The 21,320-nt window shown below is 37.2% G+C and overlaps 1 protein-coding gene across 1 annotated transcript; it reads left to right on the forward strand.

The window, feature by feature from the left end:
• Nucleotides 1-2,300: 2,300 nt before the first annotated feature.
• Nucleotides 2,301-21,272, forward strand: adamts13 (ADAM metallopeptidase with thrombospondin type 1 motif, 13). The gene is given in 32 exon segments (XM_043246724.1): nucleotides 2,301-2,652; nucleotides 3,210-3,276; nucleotides 3,419-3,687; nucleotides 3,773-3,935; nucleotides 6,318-6,451; nucleotides 6,536-6,619; nucleotides 6,705-6,829; nucleotides 7,478-7,624; nucleotides 7,702-7,836; nucleotides 8,491-8,641; nucleotides 9,631-9,735; nucleotides 9,901-10,052; nucleotides 10,166-10,229; nucleotides 11,257-11,383; nucleotides 11,457-11,605; nucleotides 12,396-12,516; nucleotides 12,600-12,680; nucleotides 13,342-13,523; nucleotides 13,624-13,711; nucleotides 13,714-13,773; nucleotides 13,899-14,028; nucleotides 14,544-14,723; nucleotides 15,335-15,530; nucleotides 16,355-16,454; nucleotides 16,540-16,669; nucleotides 16,755-16,943; nucleotides 17,791-17,995; nucleotides 18,095-18,392; nucleotides 19,279-19,425; nucleotides 19,508-19,684; nucleotides 20,324-20,505; nucleotides 21,092-21,272. Coding segments are annotated over 32 exon segments (4,608 nt in total). The 5' UTR covers nucleotides 2,301-2,556; the 3' UTR covers nucleotides 21,266-21,272.
• The last annotated feature ends 48 nt before the right edge of the window (nucleotides 21,273-21,320 follow it).

The raw sequence follows: 21,320 nt of genomic DNA on the forward strand, positions 1-21,320 counted from the left end.
GAGAAAGCACGTTGCTTTAATAGACGAATGACTTGATTTCGTGGCAGTTTTCCATTCAGTAATGAGTTTTATATGAATGTGAATGCACATTATATTTAGATTCTGATGGATGCTGTGTTTTATTAGCTGAACAGTGAATGCAAAATTGCACTGGCACAATTTTGGAAACTTGGACTGGGAAGTTAGTTTTAACACATTAATAGAGAAAAACGGTGTATAAACATCAGTATGTCGTAACATAATCATTTTTAACCAGTTCATTGAACTGAAAGAACCGATTCGTCCCATAGTGCCATAATCTGAGATTTTAAATGTTGTCTCTGAAGTATTACAGTATTATATATAGTATGAACATCTTAGTACCTTACTAGGTGATCAACACATGTTTAACTACATACTTCCAGTACATGCATAACACAACATGTTAGGTATCACAACATCCCCTCTGTTTAGCATTACAGTATAAACATCTTTGACAACAATATATCCATAAACAATAAGACATTACAGTTTTTTTCCTCTCAGTGGAGTGCACATTATAGCAGTAATGAATATTAATAAACTGGTTGCAGCAGAAAAGACATTCGGTCCATTTTTGGAACTCTTACTGCTTAATATTTCATTTAGCTTTACACATAGTTCTTGTATTGTATTGGCTCAGTTATGATTTGCTTTTACAGCGAGTTCATTCTGGGGTCCTTTGCCGTCTCGGTTCTGAGAGTCTCCTGCTTGTACGGAGAAAAGTTTACAATTGAGACGGTACGATGCTCAGGGTCTTTAAATTCTGTATGCAGTCCATCAATGAGTTGAAGTTCAATATCTTCATTGTTTTCAGGGTTTGGCAGGCGGCTGAGGGTGTCTGCGGGAATCATTTGGTTTCCAGGACGATACATGATTCTGTAGTTAAATCCCTGCATCTTGATCAGCATTCGGGGTCTGTGATCAGTTACCACAATGAATGATTTGCCATACAAGCATGTGTGATATCGCTGCATACCATACACAAGCATAGCAAGCATTTCTCTTTTAATGTTGCTGCATCTTGACTGACACTCAGTTAGTGTTTTTGAACCGAAAGCAATGGGCCTGTTGTCTTGCACCAGTGCATCTCTGTGATGCATCTATCTCCAGTATGAGGGTGGTTGTGGGGTTGTAGTATTTTAAGCAACTTGTCAACACCACACACTGCAATGTCATATGCTATGCTGATTACACCATGAAGACCTTCAAGAATTTGATCCGTTTTGACTTGAAAAAGGTCCCGAGACCAAATGGTAAGTGTCTCCAGCAAAGGAGTGAGGATCGTGGTTAGGACTTGTGAGGGCACCTTTTTAGGCTTTCATTTAGTTTCTGTGGGTCTAAACAGATCCAAAGAGACCCGTCTTTTGTCGTGCTGAGAGAAGGCTGGAGCACCAATCCGTGTGCTCCTCTACTTCCTTGGTTAACAAGTTTGTCCTCAACTCATTTTGATTTTTGTCTGTGATGTGGATACTGCGTATGAGGTGGGTCAACCTTGGGATTACCTTCCTTTAGGAAGCTGCCTGTTTTATCGAATTGGTTCTTTGATGCTTTCTATGCGTTGTCGGGTATCCTCTTTTGTTTGTCTTCACTCCTTCACGGTGTTTTCTTTTGCAGCCGTCGCCTCAACATTTACTTATTTTACAGAATTGTCCAGAGACAGACAGACTTTCTTTACCAAGTACTTTTATATGTACTTAATTATTCAACAAATCAATATGTTATTGAATACATTACTTGTTTATCATTTGCGTTGTATTTGCATGAATAATACAGTACAGAAACACGCTCTGTTTGTACTATAACGGTTACTGTACTGTAATGATGGCGACTTCCGCGTAAGGGGGCCTGCGGTTTGTATAAATAGCTCCGTCTAAGTTAATATAAGCATAACGGTTCATTGCGTAAGGTGTTTTTAGACCTCTGAAAAAATAGTTAAATATATTTCTGTCTACAGATCCTCCTAAATATTAAACACTGCACATTTAACAGATAACTTAGTAATTAGTCATTTTAATTAGGCCACAAACTGTTATTTTTTTTGATTAATAAAATGATGTGCACTGAAAATCATTGCTGTTTCCAAATATAAACGAATCAAGTAATCTCATATAATGTGAGAGAATATAATGTTTTGTGCCACTCCATTGGTTTAACCTCATGTCCCTGGATGTGATTTGGAGTTTGTTCATACATAAGGTTTCTAAGGTAGTTTTCCAGCAAAGTCAAAAATCAATAAAACAGGCATCAAAGGAGAGCCAACCACAGCACAGCCTGTTACCTTCTACACAGATCATGGTGTGTCAACAACTATTGTCTGTCATTCATCAACTCAGTGTGTTTCAGCTGGGCTTGTCCATGCCTGCTGATCAATAACCTTTTATGCTGATCTTTCTAAACAAGCAGAGTGTGAGACATCAGTCTACGCACAGGACAATTTCGACCAACTTCAAACATTCAGTCAGAATCGCGGTGGTAAGGCAGGCGGACTGATATCTCGGCGTGTTCAGCTACGTTTGATTAGTCCTGTGCTTCAAGATGTGGTCAAACACGAGAACTCTGATCTGGCTCCTTCTGGTTCCAAGTTTGTTAAAAACAACAGCTCTACTGATTTCACAATGCACTTTGCAGAAGGTAAGTGCATTTAAGCTTGGAAAAAAGCAGATTTATGACCTTTATTTCAGAATGCTTACAGAAATGAGAAACCTTTAAATCCAGTTGTATAGAACTTTCACTTGGTCCCAACATAAACAAAATTATAAAAATAAATAAAATATTAAATGAAAGCAATAAAGTAATAAACTGATCGACGGTTCGGGGTCTGTAAGTTTGTTTGTTTGTGTGTGTGTGTTTAATATGCTCACCAGTGCTGCATTTATTTGATCAAAATGCATTAAAACAGTAATATTATGAAATATAATTTGAATAGATATTAAAACGTAATTTGTAAATAATATATATATAGATAGATAGATAGATAGATAGATAAAGATGTAGATATATAATTTTCATTTTAAAAGAACAATGATATAAAGGAATAAATATAATAATAATAATAAAAATGCATTCCTAGTTTTTTTTTGTATTGAACCTTGCCTACCGTGAATATTTCTAGTATTTCTGTGCAAGACACCTTTTTTATCATTTGATAAAAATCTAATTTTATTTGTATTTGTTTTTTCATTTCTCAGGATTTTTTAGAGTCACTGAAACCTCAAGATTTATTTTATTATTTTGATACCATTTCCATTAAATCAGGTGAGTCTGGTTCACGGATGTTGAGAAATATTAATCACGAACACGGAGTCAGAAGGTTCACGGATAGGCCAGTAGGTTCAAACTAAACCGAGAGGTTTTAAACCATTTGAAAATGAGTAAGTGAGTAGTTTGTTTTCTTCAGTGCCTCACTTTGAGCTGGTCTGGGTGAACTGCTCGAGGAACGAGTCTTTCAGAGGGCTATGGAGGTGCTCGTTTCACAGCGAAGAAGAGACATTTGAGCTGGGCCAGCACAGAGATGAACAACCCGTGTCCTGTCCCACGAGTCTGGAGATGGTGATCAACTCGACAGCGAGTGTGGTGAAGAAAAGGGAGGATATGTGCTGCGAACAGCTGAAGCTACTGAGACCGGTGCATACGAGAACTCTTCTCCCCATCTGCCATGGAAAATTAGTAAGAAGATGCTTTTTACTGTGCTGTCCGTATAGAGTACTATACGGAGACAGAGGTCTAATTATAGTCTGTATTCGTTCTTCAGCAAGGTCTAATTCAGTCAGGGGAGAAGAGGCTGTATATTCGCCCGGTGCTTCAAAAGCACATAGACCATCTGAAGGAGCTTCCCGGGGATGTACCTTCTGGTGTACCTCACCTACTGTTGACCCACACATTACCAGTGAGGACGCGTCTTAAAAGGCCTAAAAGTGAGTGGACATTGCACTGGTTAAATACACACTATGTACAGTACCATATGCTTGAGCATAAGCCTATCAGTGGTCTGAAGTCCACAGCAATACGTTTTGCAGTTGAGCTTGTCTGTGTATTATTCAAAGTGCTGTTCAAGTCAAGTCAAATCAAATTAACCTGATTTATATATTGTTTGATTGTTTAAATCAGCTTCACAGTCATTGACGGCTGTATTCTTGCCCATATTGTTTTTCAGTTGTAGGTCTATGTGCACGTATAGACTTCGTTGGCCACTGCTTAAATGCCACTGTTTTTCTGTGTCTCACGCTATGAGTACCGAACACAGTTTTGTGTAAAATATTGTTGGGTTGCGCTGCATTTTACATTGTTATGCCAGAAGGTGGCGACAAGTGACTGGCAATTGAGTCATTTGAATCATTCAGTCAAATGATTAGTTCAAAATATTGTATTTGTTTAGAAATGCAAGCTGTGTTGAAAATCCCATACTGCCTAAGTAGTACTTTTGAGTACGTTTGAACTTGCATACAAATAGTACGGATGAAATAGTGTGAATGAAATTTGGACGCAGTACTGTATATCCACCATACACTCACCGTCGTCTAACTTAAGTGTCAGTTGCACACTTCATAATCTAGATGGAAGTAGTACATATTATACGGTCATGGGCAAAAATATTGGCACCTTTGACAAATATGATCAAAGGTGGCTGTAATAATGCAAACCTATTATTAAAAAATCTAACCTTTATTGGCAAATTTAAAACTGATTTCATAATTTATTAATTATGAAATAAATCTTTTGCTCTAATACACATTGGCCACAATTAACAACACCCTTTTATTCAATACCAGTTTAAAAAGCTTTAGATTTTCTCCTTTATTGCCTGAGGAGGTTTGGTTTTGTGCTCAGTGACCCATTTTTGTGTTGTTTTTGAGGTTTGTGCCTGTATTTTTGTGCATTTTGAAGATCCAAACATGGCCCATTATAAGAGTTCAGAGTCAGTCACTTATTGATTTTTTTTATCTGTTGGTATTTGGTAGAATCCATGATGCCATGATGTGTCTACAGAAATATAGGTCCACAACATAAAAAAACAGCAGTATGTTATATATTTTCTATATATAAAAATCACCAAACTCACCAAACTCTTTAGCACCAAACCTGAGTGTTTGCTGCTAAAGATCTCTTTTTTTTTAGTTTCATCTGACCATGGAAACCAGTCCCATTTGAAGTTCCAGTCCTGTCTGATAACTGTATATGCTGGAGTTTGTTTTTGGATAAGCTAGGATAATTTTTCTTAAAACCTTCCCAAAAACATGTGGCTGTCTTAATTTTTTTAAAAGGTTTTCTGACCCTGAGACTCAACTATTTTTTGCAATTCTCCAGATGCAGTCCTTAGAGAGTCTTCGGCCACTCAACTCTGCTCCTGTCCGTGCATTAGGACGATACAGACACACAGCCTCTTTCTTTATTTTGATTGGAAATTCCTGATGCTTTCCCTGATGGTGAAAATGGGAATTTTCACTGCTCTAGCTCTTTTCTTAATCTCACAAGCTCTATTTGTTTTCCCTCCTATTTATATTTCTGTGAAACAGGAAGGCATGGCTGGATAATTTCATGTTCATAATCACCCTGCGCTGCTCAAAAACCTTTTTTTTTTTTTTTTTTGAAAGCATTTCTTTTTAAGTATTTCTAGGGGTGCCAATAATTGTGTCCAAAGTGAATTTGAGAAAAACATTTATTTCATAATGATTTTTAGATGGTGTTCCTACTTAGCTCTTTGATATTTCCTCTTATTTTAGTATCCAATGAAAGGTTAGATTTCTGTACATATTTAAATAAAAGATGAAAAGGATTAATAATGTAGAATAATTTTCACAGCCTTCTTCGATCATATTTACCAAGGGTGCCGATACTTTTGTCCATGTCTGTATGTGTTTTGCGGATGTTTATTATGTATATATAAATACACACATACAGTATATATCTTGAAAACATCGACATGTCTTTTTTATATTCATGTAATTTATATTATATATCAATATATTACATTGATGTGCTATGTGCAACGTGTTAGCAGAGCAAAAATGGATCAATATTGAATCTAAAATGTGTCTAAAGTTACTTTTTTATTTATTCAACTGTTATATAAATGAAATATCACTCTCACAATTAAGCTGTTTGTCTGAATGTCAGTTTAGCTGCTGTTTGTTCTACAGCCAAATCAATTTCAGCATGCTAAAGTAGTATATAGAGATACTTTGGTATCAAACAAATTAAACTCATCTTATCCTATTATATAACCTGAGCTGTTTCTGTTTTGCTGTTTACATGATAAAATATAATTGCTGCTTTCATTAAACTGAGTCCTGTCTCAGGTCAGTTCAGGTTACGACGAACACCTCTGGGGTCAGAGGTCACACATCTGGAGCTAGCAGTGGTGGTGGGTCCAGACGTCTATGATGTTCACAGGCAAGACACCGAAAGATACATCCTGACCAACCTCAACATTGTATGTGTGTGTTCAATCTGCATTTCCAGTTACAAACCACCAAAGACACTTTATATCGTTTAAGTATCTCTTCTACTCCCGCAGGCCTCCGAGCTTCTGAGAGATGTCACTCTCGGCGCCAAAATAAGAGTTCATCTTGTTCGTATGGTCATTCTCACCGAGCCGAAGGTTTACATGACCGTTTCACCTAACGCTCCGCATAACAACCATTATATTAATCCACGAGGACAATAACGTCTGTTTTCATTCACAGCCAGACATCCAGATTTCTGAAAACATCACATCCTCTCTAAAAAGCGTATGTGAGTGGGGTCAGAAGGTCAACCCTGATGCTGACACAGACCCTTTACATGCAGATCTGCTGTTATACATCACCAGGTGTGGACTTAAACCATAGGGAGCACTCTGGTGCACTTTGGTGTGTATGGTATAAAATATTTGCAATAAGTACCAAAATTTTGCTAAAATATTTGAAGTTCTTGAATATCACTTCCAAGTGTTTCTTTTTTCTTTTCTTTTCTTTTTTTATGAAGTGCAAAATCAGAACACATACTGGCATTATATATATCTGGAATAGAAGACACAATAAGCTCCTTCCAGGAAACAAAAAATCTGAAATTAAATAAAATATATATATTTTTAACAAATTATATTACACCAATAAATACCACTTTTGGGTTTTTCATTTTACTAAGAGCGTCTGAGAAGCAATTTAGATCATTTTTAAATGCAACAAACAGGAGGGGATTTTACAATGTCTGCAATAATATCTAAGTTTTTTGCATAAATTTATTCATTAATTATGAATGTAAAGAATTATTGGAGGGATATATCTCATTAAACTGCATTTAATTTACCTTTAAGGAGGTACATTTTATATAGGCTTTTTATCAAATATATGATCTAGTTTACTTCTTACTTGATATTTGACTGGATGATATATTGTCTTATATTTATTAGTGCAGAGTTTGTTTTCAAGCGTTTCAGCATACCTGCAATTCAGTGGCTCTCTTTGACATCATGAAGGTTTGATCTGGTCTTACCCAATGGGAACAAGCTCGTGAGAGGTGTGACGCAGCTGGGCGGAGTCTGCTCCACTGACTGGAACTGCGTGATTACAGAAGACACCGGCTTTGACCTGGGCATCACCATCGCTCACGAGATTGGCCACAGGTGAGCCTGACGACTTTAAAGCTCGTATTGCCATGCTGAAATCTGAGTCTGGGTTTGTTGCTTTTTTCTTCTTCCAGTTTTGGCATAAACCATGATGGGATAGACAACACATGCGGCTCCAGTGGGTTTATGATGGCGTCTGATGGAGGTTATAACAGCGTTGATCTCACCTGGTCCCAGTGCAGCAGAGCTCAGCTCCACAGCTTCTTCAGGTGCCCGTCACTTACTGTATCACAGAAACAAGCGTCAGCCTCCAGAGTCTGAGACCACTACTAGAAATGCTAAAAACACAAATTACGATCAATTTAACCATTCGTAAGTTTTGAATTGAACAGTTGTCATCAATTTCAGAATGCATTTATTTCCTGCTAAAAAACTTGTTTAAATTGGTCATTGGAGAATTTCTTGTTTTATTTTCTTTTTCTTTTGAAATATGACATGCGGTGACCCTGTTTTTAAATTCTCTTCTGTTCCTTTTTTAGTTTTCGCTTGAATCATGTTTATTTATTGAATTTTGCGTTATTCCATTTCACTTAAACATTTGGGGTCAGCGGGATTCTTTTTATTAATGTGTTTCGGCAAGAATGCATTAATATAAATAAATTCAAATTGAATAATAAAATAAAACGAGACTAAAAATAGAAAAGAAAATCCAGAATCAAAGCATTACAACAATTTTCAACATTGATAATAATAATAATAACTTTGTCTCGAGAACAAACAGCATATTATCATTTCTGAAGGACTGGACAGCAGGTGATATTTTACCGTATCACTGTCTATACTGTATCTTTGATCAAATGAATGCAGCTTCGGGGAACGTAAGAGACTTCTTATGTACGGTTCTCTGTGTGTTGTCTGTGCAGTGCTGGGAAGGCAGAGTGTGTGAAGGATGTGCCGGTGCTGGGTGGATCAGTGCAGGATCGGAGGCCTGGTCTCTACTATGGAGTGGACGATCAGTGTCGTATAGCGTTTGGCAGCTCTGCTACCGCTTGCTCTTTCACTAATGGTGATATGGTGAGTAAGAATGACCCCCAGTAGTGTGTGAGAGCTGTGTGCACCTCAGATCACTTGAGCAATGCAGTTCTGCTTTATTTTGACATCTTTAATACAGTTAATATAGAAAGTTTGGGTATGGTATATTTTATATCTATATATCTATATATATATATATCTATATATATATATATATATATATATATATATATATATATATATATATATGTATGTATGTATATATTACATCACAGGAATAAATGACATTTTATTTAAAGTGCCCCTATGTTCATATTTTGGTTGTGGGAATCGCAAACAACAGGTTGACATGCATGCAAGGTCAAAAAAAAACTATTGTTATAATATAATATGCATTTATTTGTACTTAACTTGTTCATGGACTCCCAAACGATTCATTCCTTCATTCGTGTTTTTCATTCACTGCGGTGTTCGATTCATCTAAAGCAGTGTTTGTGAGCTTTCAACGCTCCAGAAAGCGGCACCTAGTGGAAAAGAAGGATATCATTTTCATTCAGAACCAACCTTTGAAAAAAAAGAGAGCAAGTGGGCGGGCAATATGCTAATGTTTCATTTTGACATCAACATGAAAGAGCTCGGGACTCTTTTGAGACACAATGACTTTATACACTCTGTACTTTCAGATTTAAAACTTTGCAGGATGTTTTCATTCACTCGACCCCGTTACACACTGCACGAAAGAAATCTATAGTAGCACTTTAAATTGAAAACACATTTATTTTAAATTGTGATAATATTTTTATTAAATAAATGCAGCGATATATCGACCTTTAGACATTGGTGTGCATTTAGGTCAAATTAATTTTTTCAGCATTTAGGAGAAGCATATGCAAAGAGCATATTAATGTAACATAAAGCATTTTTACAAATCATTTATTTCATTACTGTAGGACTTTGATCGTCATTTTTATTTTGTCACTTAATATCTCGTTAAGCTTTACCGGGCTGATTTTTTTCTGTCTGTTACCAAGGCAACCTGTCGTGTTTTGTCGTGCCACATCAACCCCCGTGACCGCAGCTCATGCACTCGTCTCCTTGTTCCTCTCTTGGACGGGACGGAGTGTGGGCCCAGTCAGGTGACCACCATTTATTAACAATGAATCCTTGCAATCCAAATTATTAATTGCATGCGTCTTTATGTATTCTTGCATTACTTTGGTTATTTGGTAGATGTTTGAGATGACTAGACAGAAATTCTTCATTGTATTCTTCAAATATGAAATGTATTGGTTTTGTTGTAGTGGTGTTTGAAGGGCCGGTGCGTGTCTCCTTCTACTTTGGGTTCCTCCATGATGGTTCACGGCTCTTGGTCTTCGTGGTCTGAATTGTCTCCATGCTCACGATCTTGTGGAGGAGGAATCTCTTACCGCAGGAGACAGTGCAACAACCCCAGGTGTGGAGTGACAGTATGACAGGGAGAACACTGCTCAGTGTTGAGAAACTACTAGCGCTTATAAATCAGATGCTGTGCAGATATATGTATTCATAGCCATATTTCTGTTTCAGGCCAGCCTTTGGTGGTACGGTCTGTACAGGACAGGACACAGAAGCTGAACTTTGTAATCTGCAGGTAATAGCCCCCGGGCATGTTTATTCTGGGCCTCTGTAGGTCATCTTATTCAAATGTTACACCATCTATACATTGCCTATACATTTTCAAGTTGTTGCTAAATAGCATTTGTTCTCTCAGTGCACATCTTATTATTATTTTTCATCAATTTTACAAATGAGTTTAAACTCTCAGCATCAGTTAAAGCAATGGGTGTCATGAACGGGCAATGAACAGCATTTAAAAAAAAATATATAACTAAAATAACATTGAGATTAAAATGTAAGGTAAGTAAAATTAGTGCAAGAAATGAATACGTTTATTTGGCAAGAACAGACTCAATTGATCAAAAGTGACAGTGAAGATGTCTTTTACTTGGCTATAAAATATTTTCGTGAATTGTTTTGCTAAAAAATATAAATGCTGTTATTTTGAACTTCCTATTTATTGAAAAAAAATACGTTTTCAAAAATATATCGTTTTCAACTTTGATAATAAGAGAAAATGTTTCCTGAGCAGTAATAATGATACATATTTTTAAATGTATTCAAATGGAAAACAGTTTTAAATTGTTATTATATTTTACAAAATTACAGTTTTATTATATTTTTAATTAAATAACTTCAGAAAAGAAGAAAAGTCTTCCAATAGCGTATTTGAAATCTTACCAATCTTATTCATTTTCCCAGTAAATTAATATTAGTCAATGCATTATGAATAAACACTAACCACCAATAAACAATGGTTGAATTGTTTATTGAATGATTAATTAACATTAATCTACATTTCAGGTGAATCTCTGGTTCATAAAACATAATTGTTAAATAATTGAACAACAAATTTGCATTGTCTGACGCAGTAAACATAAAATGCAGTAAAAAAATAATGTCATCGATTTTTTAGGATGTTATTCATTATTAGCTTTTCATCAACTTACAGTTACTACTGCCGAAGTGCAGGAAAGCTTGGAAGGGTAACGTTAAATGACCCTGCCGTCTGTAAAATGAAAGCGGGTTTAAACGGATGCGCGTCTTGTGGTTTTCTGCAGGCCTGCGAGTCGACTCAGCTGGAGTTCATGTCTCAGCAGTGCTCAGCCACAGACCAGCAGCCTCTGTCAGTGCCTCCAGACTCGGGCTCAGTCTACACCTGGATCCCCGCTGTCGGATACAGCTCAGGTGCAGCGCTACACACCTTCCTGTTCAGACCAGGTTTGTTTTCCCTGTTCTCACATCTCTGTCTCCCTTCCAGGCGACGCTCAGTGTAAACTGATGTGCCGCTCACGTGAGCAGGACTTCATGGTGAGCCGCGGGTCTCAGTTCATCGATGGCACGCGCTGTGAAGCTGCTCGTACCGCAACCAGAGGTTCTGTTTCTGCCTGTCTGGGTGGGAAGTGCCAGGTAATGCACTAAAAATATAAAGTTCAGTTCTTATTTAGCACACAGCTTTTTTTTAGATGAGTCGTGACATTTCAAAGTCTGCTATTCACTAATAATTGTCGTTTTAATAATTAAAGGTAATTGCTTTTTTTTCTTAAAATTGAGTATTATATCTTACGGTTGTTGTTTTTTTTTGACTTGTGAGTTTACATCTTGCAACTGCTTTTCATTTTTTCCCACTGTTGGATTAAAAGTAGAAAAATAAAAAGGCAACAGCAACTATTTTTTTTTTATCTGCAGTTTTTTTATCATGCAGTTTGCATGAAAAATAGAGTGACTTAATAAACTCATAATTAGATTTTTGTCACAAAGTTGCCCGTTTTCTTTTTTTTAATTCTTCCATATTTTTAAGGCTTCCATATTGACTTGCTCTGTTCTGTTTCATACACGCACAACTGGTACAATCTTGAGTTTTGCTTATGGACTGCAACCTATTGAAAATTCAGAGGACTTCTGTATTTGTACTGAGGTCTACGTCAACGTCTTCTTGCCAGCATTATGGTTTTGTAACTTGTAAGGGATTATAACAAAGCTCAAAGCCACTTGCTGAAAATCTTTCAAAATCGATCTCAAATCAATATTTTGTGTTTATTTATTTACTTATGAGGCAAGCTGATGTGTAATAAGTGCACTAATGTACATCCAGCAGGTTGTTACGTACTTAACTCAAGCATGTTTTTGCCCACTTTCTGAGTAACACGGGACATAGTCCAATATTTCATGTATAATTTCTCCATACTGTTTACTACAGCTTTTTGGTTGCGATGGGGTATTGCTTTCTGGGAAGGTGGAGGATGTGTGCGGGGTGTGCGGAGGCAATGGCTCCACCTGTCAGTTGATCTCAAACACTTATTCGGGTGGAGAGACTGGAGGTAAGTGGCCATTCTCAGACGTATCCATCATTTGTCCAGTCATTTATGAATAATAACCTCTTTCTGTGTGTTGTTTTTTCAAGAGTACGTCACATTCCTCAGCCTTCCTCTGAACGCCTCTCAGGTTCATGTGATTAACACCAAGCCGGTTTTTACACACCTTGGTGAGTACAGCTACATTCAACAGAATACTGCTGTCGTTCCTTTTAGAAGAACTAACCGTAGTTTAGTATTGAAACCTTGTAATATGGTGGAATAAGAGGGTTTTGGTTGTGTATCTTAAAAAAAGAAACCAGCGGAAGATTTATTTATTAAATAGTATAGAATGAAAACTATATTCTTTAATATTGTCAGGCATTAGACTTCATATACAGTACTATTTAAAAATCTGGAATAATAATTTCTATTTATTTCACAAAATATATAGTAAAATATTATTCCAATTTAAAACATCCAATTTATGTTTTAATATATTTTAAAACGTAAATCAGTTCTGTGATCCAAAGCTGAATTTTCAGGACCCTCTGATCAATAAAAAAGTTCAAAAGAACATAATTTATTTAAAACAAAAATCTTTTCTAATTTTAAAGTCTTTACCATCACTTTTGATCAATTTAATGTGTCCTTGCTGGAAAAAAGTATTCGTTTCTCTTTTTTTGTAATAAATTATCAAATACCTGGCTAATTTAAATGCATCAGGCTTGAAGGATTGGCCTTTTGATAATCACAGGTGCATTCAAACTGTATCCGAGTACAGTATATCCAAAGAAACAATCAATACAGTTCAAAAATGATATGAACGAGATGTCGCTCTACTTCCTGCAGCGGTGTTATTAAATGATAAATACGTGGTGTCTGGAGATGGAAGCCCAGGTCTGAGCATCACATACCCCTCACCTCTGGAGAAAAGCCCCATAATCTATAACCTGTACCTCACACATGACCACCTGCCTCAAACCGAAGAGCTCACTATCTCCGGACCAGTCACAGACAAAATACACATACAGGTCTGCAGCCTTTCTTATTTGACACATTTTGCGAACGTCAATGTTCAGCGATCACTCGTTTGTGACGAAAACTGTTTGTTTGCCGTGTTTGCATTTGTAGGTGTTTCGGAAATACGGCCAAGAGTATGGAGACCTTACCACCCCGAACATCTCATACCAGTACTATTCCTCTGAAGCTGTTTCAGCGGAGAGAGCGCCAAAGGGAGATGGTCCACCGTCATCTCTGCCTGCTCAGCGACCTGCGGCACAGGTAAATGAGCACATATTACACATAATCAGGGTATCTCAACCCACCAAACTATAACTCGGACAGTGGGGTTATCATTGGTAAAATCTGGTTTAGTTACCATATTAATTATTTTTGCTCTGTTGTAGGCATCCAGAAAGTCAGTCAGCACTGTGTGGATGTGCTCACGCTGGAGCGTCTGGAAGATGAGCTCTGCGGGTCTTCCCCTCAAACACCAGATCAGCTGCAGCCCTGCTTCCAGCCCGACTGCCCAGCCAGGTGCCTTACGGTCTTTCACATTCATATCCTGCCCCAGAGGAACCACTGGCCTTGCAAACACACCAGAACAATTCATAAACTACCAATAAATTAAATACCCTTTTCTTGAGCATATCAAATATATTCATTTAAAAGTATACATGTCAATACAATACTTTCAAAATATATGCTGTGTGTGTGTGTGTATTTAATAAACAAAATAAGTATGCACAATATACACAGATAGTATCATATAAACTAAATATAGACTTTTATTTTGACTTATTTATAGACATAATTGTTTGACAGCACTATAAATTATGGAGGACTGTTTCCTCCACAAAATAAAAAAATACAAAAAAACCTTTTTTCTCAAAAATGTACATTTCAAGTCGTAATTGTGAGATAAAAAGTTGCAATAACCTTTTTTAATTTTTTATTCAGCGGCAGAAGCAGGCTTCCATAACAAATAACGTTATAACTCTAAAGTGTGGGACTACTGCAAGGGCTGAAGGTGTACTTTGTGTGTGCTGTAGCTGGGAGGTGGGTGAGTTTGGACCCTGCAGCGCTCCCTGCGGCGTGGGCGAGCGAGTGCGCTCGGTCACGTGTGTTCAGAAGCAGGGTACGGTGAAAGCGGAGCTGCCTGACAAGGACTGTGCACTTGACTCCAAACCCCTAACCATTGAGACCTGCAACCTCCAAATCTGTCCTGCCAGGTAATGTAGAAAAGTGTGTGAGAATTAAATGAGTTAGCATGTTAGACAGTCTAAAGATGAAAAATAAATAAGCATTTAGTTTCTCTCTCTCTCTTTTTTTTACGATTGCATTTTTGTTTAGTTTAAGTTGAAGTATTAAAATAACTGAAACCTAACAAAAACTAATACATAAACATAAACATATTTAAAATTTAAAGAAAACAATCAAATGACAAAAATGTTCAAAATAAAAATATACGATTAAAACTCCAAATATTAATAAAAAAAATTATAATACTGATATAGCACTGGTATCAGGTCAGGTGAAATTTAAAGGATAAGTTCACCCCAAAATGAAAATTCTGTCATTAATTACTCACCCTTGTGTCGTTCCAAACCCTTAAGACCGCCATTCATCTTCAGAACACAAATTAAGATATTTTTGATGAAATCGGAGAGCTCTCTGAGCCTCCACAGACAAGCAATTAACTGTAACTGTAAATTAACTGTAAAACCAGCTCCAGAAAACATTAATGAAAAAATGAATTCAACAAATCTTCTCCTTGAGTTACCGACTTGTACCATTTCCCGTTGAATGTGGTGACGTCTGATCGTGTGTGTTTGTGCTGAAGATGGCAGGTGTCTGAGCCTGGCGAGTGTTCAGCTGTGTGTGGACCCGGGGAGGCTCAGAGAAGCGTGTCATGTGTCCGCTCCCATCATGGATCCGATTCTGAGGTCGACCAAATCCTGTGCTCTGATCCCAAACCCCTAGAACATGTTCCCTGTGTGGTGGACGTCTGTCCTATCGGCTGGGATTCCCAAAGAGAGGTACTGCGTACTACGTATTATTGATATCAGAAAATAATAAAGCAATGTCATGCAACTAAGAGTACTGAATGTCGGCACAATTCCAACAGATATTTAATATAACAGTTAATATTGTTAACTAATAAGCCCATATAAAGTAAATCAGTAGGTTTTTTACCTTAGCTGGCCAACAAGTGTTTTAAAAGAAGCCAAAGCATCAAGATTTGTATGTCACTAAGTAACACAATGAGTTTTGAGCGGAACTGAAGGCCAGTAATCTCCCCTCCGTTTTTAAAGTCTTCTACAATCAGTCACTTTATTTCGTTCTCTGTTCTGAGCAGGATTTTTCTCTCTTAGTAGCAATACGGCTTTCAAAGATTCCTACAGATTTGCTCTGCTCTCATAGTCTTGCCTAGAACGCCACAGACGAGCTAAAAGATACAAACAATAAAGTATCTCAGTGCTGAAGAAACACTTGGCCAATCACATCAAAAGAACGAAATTAAGTGTTGTATAAAATGAATTAGTAAAGACCTTAAATGACTAGTAAAGACAGTTTTTTTTTAACTAACGTTTGGGGGAAGTAAGATTTCGAAATGCTTTGCATAACAGGAACATTTTACGTTTTATAATATATTAAAATAGAAACGTTTTTTTTAATAATATTTCACAATATTACTGTTTTTAGTGTATGTTTGATCAAATAAATGAATAAAACTTTTGAATGGTCGTATAATCTATAAAATCTCCACGGTCTACTAACGATTCTGAAGATGGCTGACTTACTTGTTTCTCTGATAAATAAGGTCTATATCTATGTTCTGAAATGTCTTCTTAATATCCAGCAGATCCATACAGACTCCCGTGTAATGCCCCGCTCCAGAATGGTTCCAGTTTATGTTTGGAGTCCAGTGATTGGCCAGTGCTCGAAGACCTGCGGGAACGGTAAGTGAGAACCAAACGCACATGCTAGAACTATGGCCATCACTTCCTTGTGACTGCGTGTGCATCGTGTTGCATGCTTACGCAGGATCTCAGCTGGTTTGGTTCTCCTGTGTGGACCACCAATCCCATCTAGAAGTCCCAGAGTTCCTTTGTGATCGTTCCAGTAAACCTGAAATGTACACCAAGCCCTGCAGCTCGTCAAAATGTCCTGCTACGTGAGCGCCGATTATATTCCACTTTCAGTTACTAGACGTACTTGTATGCATTTACATGAGATAAGCATGATATCTTCTTTATCAGGTGGCGCTACATACAGGGCCCGTGCAGTGTGTCTTGTGGAGGTGGTGTAGTGAAGAGAGTCCTGTTCTGTTCCCAGAGGATGGAGGGAGCAGACGGAAACAGGGATCTGGTTGTAGGAGAATCTGCTTGTCAGTCTGTGGCCAGACCTTCAGAGGTAGTGGAGTGTAATACTGAAGCCTGTCCAGCCAGGTAAAGCTGTCAAACATTTCTGATCACCTTTCAGTATTCTCAGTATATTTTCATTTGCGAATAATTCGTATTGTTGCAGATATTTTACTAGGCTGCTAGGAATACTGAAAATATAATCTACTTAATCCCTGTTACACTGAGAATTTCTCATGTTTTTTGCATGCTTTAGTAAGATGAAAAATAGCAAAAAGCCCTGTTCTGGGGTGCATTTCTAAAGCACATTGTTAGCTAACTATGTTCATTAGCTCCTATTGGTAATGAATGGACAATAGTTGCTTTTGGGATACGCACCTCTGATTGATTAAAGGACATCAGCCTAAGAAACAGTGCTAATTTCAATAATGAAAGAACTACAAAAATACATACATAAAAATACAGTAATATTATTTTTTCAAATTTAGACGTTGATTTTCATTATGTCTTAAAGGGGCGATACGACGTTGCTAAAAAGAACATTATTTGGTGTAATGCAATGTAATGAATATGTAATGAATATTTTGAGACATTAGTCTTTGCAACTTTAGGGATCTTATCTATGCACTAACGGCTTGTAACACCCCAAAGAGAAAGGAAAAGTTGAAATCACATCAGATTTTTCTTGTTAAATTTTGTCAGTTTATGTCTTGAATCTGCTTTAGTTTTAAAGCCACATGTTTTAACTTATTTTGAATTATTTTGATTCATCTCAAGATCCCATTAAAATTTAATCGGGAACCACTTGGCTGCACAGTTTGTTATAACATTAGTAAAATTCAGATTGTTGTTCAATGTCGGGGTCCATTGCCACTTCAATCAAAACCAATTGATTTACAGCAGTGGGTTGTTAACTGATAAAGTGATTGTGTAGGTGGCAGGCAGGAGCGCAGGGTGACTGTTCGGTGTCCTGCGGGATGGGTGTAGCTGTCAGGACAGTGCGGTGTGTTCAGTATGAAGGAGGTGTAGAGAGGCTCGTGGAGGAGGACCGCTGTGACCCAGAAAACAAGCCTCCCGTCACTGCACCATGCTTCACTCAAGTCTGTTCGTTCCACTGGGACGTTCACGAGTGGAGTGAGGTAACGCGCCAGACTACGTACGCTAACAACAACACACCTGTTATCAAACAACACTGAGTGCCTATCTATCCTCCGTTCTCTCTCTGTTCACCGATGTAGTGCTCAGTCTCATGTGGTGACGGGATCCAGTCTCGGACTGTGTCCTGCATGGGCCCATCCAGCCCTCTTCCTGTCAGTCCATTCCTTTGCCTCCACCTACCCAAACCCATCACCATCCAGGCCTGCTACAGTCCTGACTGCTCCTCAGCTCAGACGCCAGAGCCGCGGAGAGAAGAGGGGACGCAGATAACCACACCGGCACCGATGATGAAGATGAGGAAGAGTTTCTCAGCCATTGCACCTACGGCAGACGTGATGAAAAACACCATGAGCCTGATAACAGAACCACCACAGACCAGTTAGGTGGCAAGTGTCTGCTAGATCCATATACAACTGTCAGCCTTAACAACCTTTTCAGTCTACATTTTTTATGATTGAAATTAAATTCATGGTGTTACAGAACGTCAACAAAAGTGTCCGATTTTTCTAAATATATAGATACAAATTCCATACAGATACATTTTTTATTAGTTATAATTTGATTTGAATGCAATTTTATTTGACACGTTTATTAAAAAGTATCCCATACACCTCTTTTTTTAATAAAAACTGTAAAAAAGGATAGAAACACAATATTATAATGATTATAATAATTCTATTACACCCCTCAATGTTAACATAAAGGCTATGGCTATGTACCAAACATATTTCCTAATCATACGATCATATTATAAACTCAAATTATTACTAAATAATACAATATTTCACCAAATAAAAACAAATGACAATAAAACACCACTGACAAAATCTACAATAAAATCACCACAAATCAAGCTAACAGTCATCTTTTAGCCAATCTTTTAAAACTCAAACCATATTTTGTGTGTGTGTATATATATATATATATATATATATATATATATATATATATGTGTGTGTGTGTGTGTGTGTATTATTAGGCATTGTAACATTACATATTTATGACTTAAATGTTGCTTTATATTCAGATTTAGTTTTATATATATATATACACACACACACACACACAACTGCAACATCAAATTCATATAATTATTTTCTGTTTGTCTTCCTAAGTCCTCATATATTGTAATAGTTATAATTTATTCATAGTTTCTTTAAAATGTGTGTGTTTTGGATTGTTATTTGAACAGACAGTTGGATGAATGCAGGGATAAATGGAGAAAAAAGCAATGAGGAGTAAGACATCTACTCTTCACTTTCAGGTTTCTGTGGCCAACTTTTGCTTCAAGACTCAGGGACTATTGATCTGCGCAATATCACTCAAACAAAGTGTATTTTTGCTATTGGTCGCCCTCCTGATGAGGTTGTTCAGATCAAAATCATGTCCAGCACTCTTAACTGCCGGCAGAGTAAGTACAGAGCTACTTTTTCTGACAGCCAGGAATCTGATTCAGTACTAGTATGGTGTGTGTTTGTGTGTGTAATCTCCAGAGGAGAACTTAGCCCTGTATGACAGACTCAACCTGATGCGTCTCTGTGAGAGGATGACCGGCAAAACGCTGAAATCACGATCAAATGTCCTACTGGTGCGTCAGAGCCGCCTGACCCCCGGGAATGGAGTGCTGCTGTTTTATCAGAGTATAAAGAGCAAAAAAAGCCACCATCGAGGTGTGTTATTACAAACACAGCATTACACTTTTAATTATATTTATCAAATTTAATATAGATTATAAGGGAAAATTAATTGACTGAAATTCTGTCATTATTTAAATTAGTAATCATATATGTAACACATTCAGGAGAGATTGTAATGTATGAGGATAGTATAATATTTTGAAAGATAATAATACCTTTATTTAGCAATAACTCATTAAATTGAGTAAAATTGATCATTAAAATGTAAGAATAACTGTTTTCTGCATAATATGATAACATAATAATGTTATGCAGGTAATCCACACATTAGAATGATTTTTGAAGGATCATGTGACACTGAAGACTAAAATAATGCTGAAAATTCAGCTTTACATCACAATAATAAATTACATTACAAAACATTTTAAATTAGTAATAAGATATCTGAAATAACAATAATATTTCACTGTTTTTACTGTATTTTAGATCAAATAGATTTAACCCTGGTAAGCACAAAATGCAAAAAACATCTCGTAAACATCTGACTGGTAGTGTATTTGGCAGAATGTGCTCTTTCGTGAGCAAATAATGACAGAATTTTCATGATAGGGTGCAATCAGGCAAAGTGAGCTAATCTGAAATGATGTAACGCAGCATGTATTTTCCTCCAAGAGTGTGACGTTCAGCTGTTTTCTCCGTCTGGGCTCATTGAGAATCCCATCAAGAGTGCAGCTGCCGCCGCTTCAGACGCTCAGAGCTGCCGCGTGTTCATCGACGCTCCGCCTGCTTTCAGGATCCAGATCAGAGCGCTTTCTGTGCTCAACAACACCGATACTAACTCCACATACATACTGGTAAGCCACTGCTCATCCATCCTTTAAATAAACTAACACTTTCGTCTAAAGCGTTCAAGTCAATATGAAAAAAATATTACTATTATTATTTTCAGTAAGAAATGTGCCTTGAGCATCAAATCAATATATTAGTGTTTATATAATATAGAGTGTTTTCTGAATGGTCATTTAACACGGAAGACACATTTTTATATACATTTAAATGCCAAACAGATCTTTTAAATTGTAATAATATCTCACAATATTTCATTCTGAGGCTTTTTTGAAACTTTTAAAAAATACAACTTTTAAATAGTGGTGTACGAGTATAATAATTTGCCTGATGGAGGAAGATTGTCTGTTATCTGTCTATAAGGCTTTGACTGAAGTGGACTCAAGCGGTTTGCATTCATAAAACATAGTAACAGTACACTTTTTGAGATTAATCAATAAAAAGCCAAATTAGGTAGACGTTCAGCTAGCATCTGGTGAAAATAAGCAGGCGGGCAAGTTTAGTACACGTCGTGGCTTTAAATGATGCCCCGTGGGTTGAAGACAAAACCATGTTTACGCTGTGATTCTCTACTGTTTTCTTTCGCTTACCCAGATTCGTGATGTGGATGCCTTGAAGACGACCATCTTCAGAGGGACTCAGCTCTTCCTGTGGAGCTCCTCAGGAAGCAGGGCTGAAGTGGAATTCCATGGGGAGTATCGGCAAATCAAGGGCATGTTCAGGGCCGAGTATTCATACATTAACCCTTCTGAAGAACAACCAGTGTAGTCTGTAAGAGAGCTCCAGGGAGCATTCAAAATCATCCTAGTTCCAATTTAGCCAG

The sequence above is a fragment of the Puntigrus tetrazona genome, chromosome 8 (genome assembly GCF_018831695.1).
Source record: "Puntigrus tetrazona isolate hp1 chromosome 8, ASM1883169v1, whole genome shotgun sequence".
Classification (NCBI taxonomy): domain Eukaryota; kingdom Metazoa; phylum Chordata; class Actinopteri; order Cypriniformes; family Cyprinidae; genus Puntigrus; species Puntigrus tetrazona.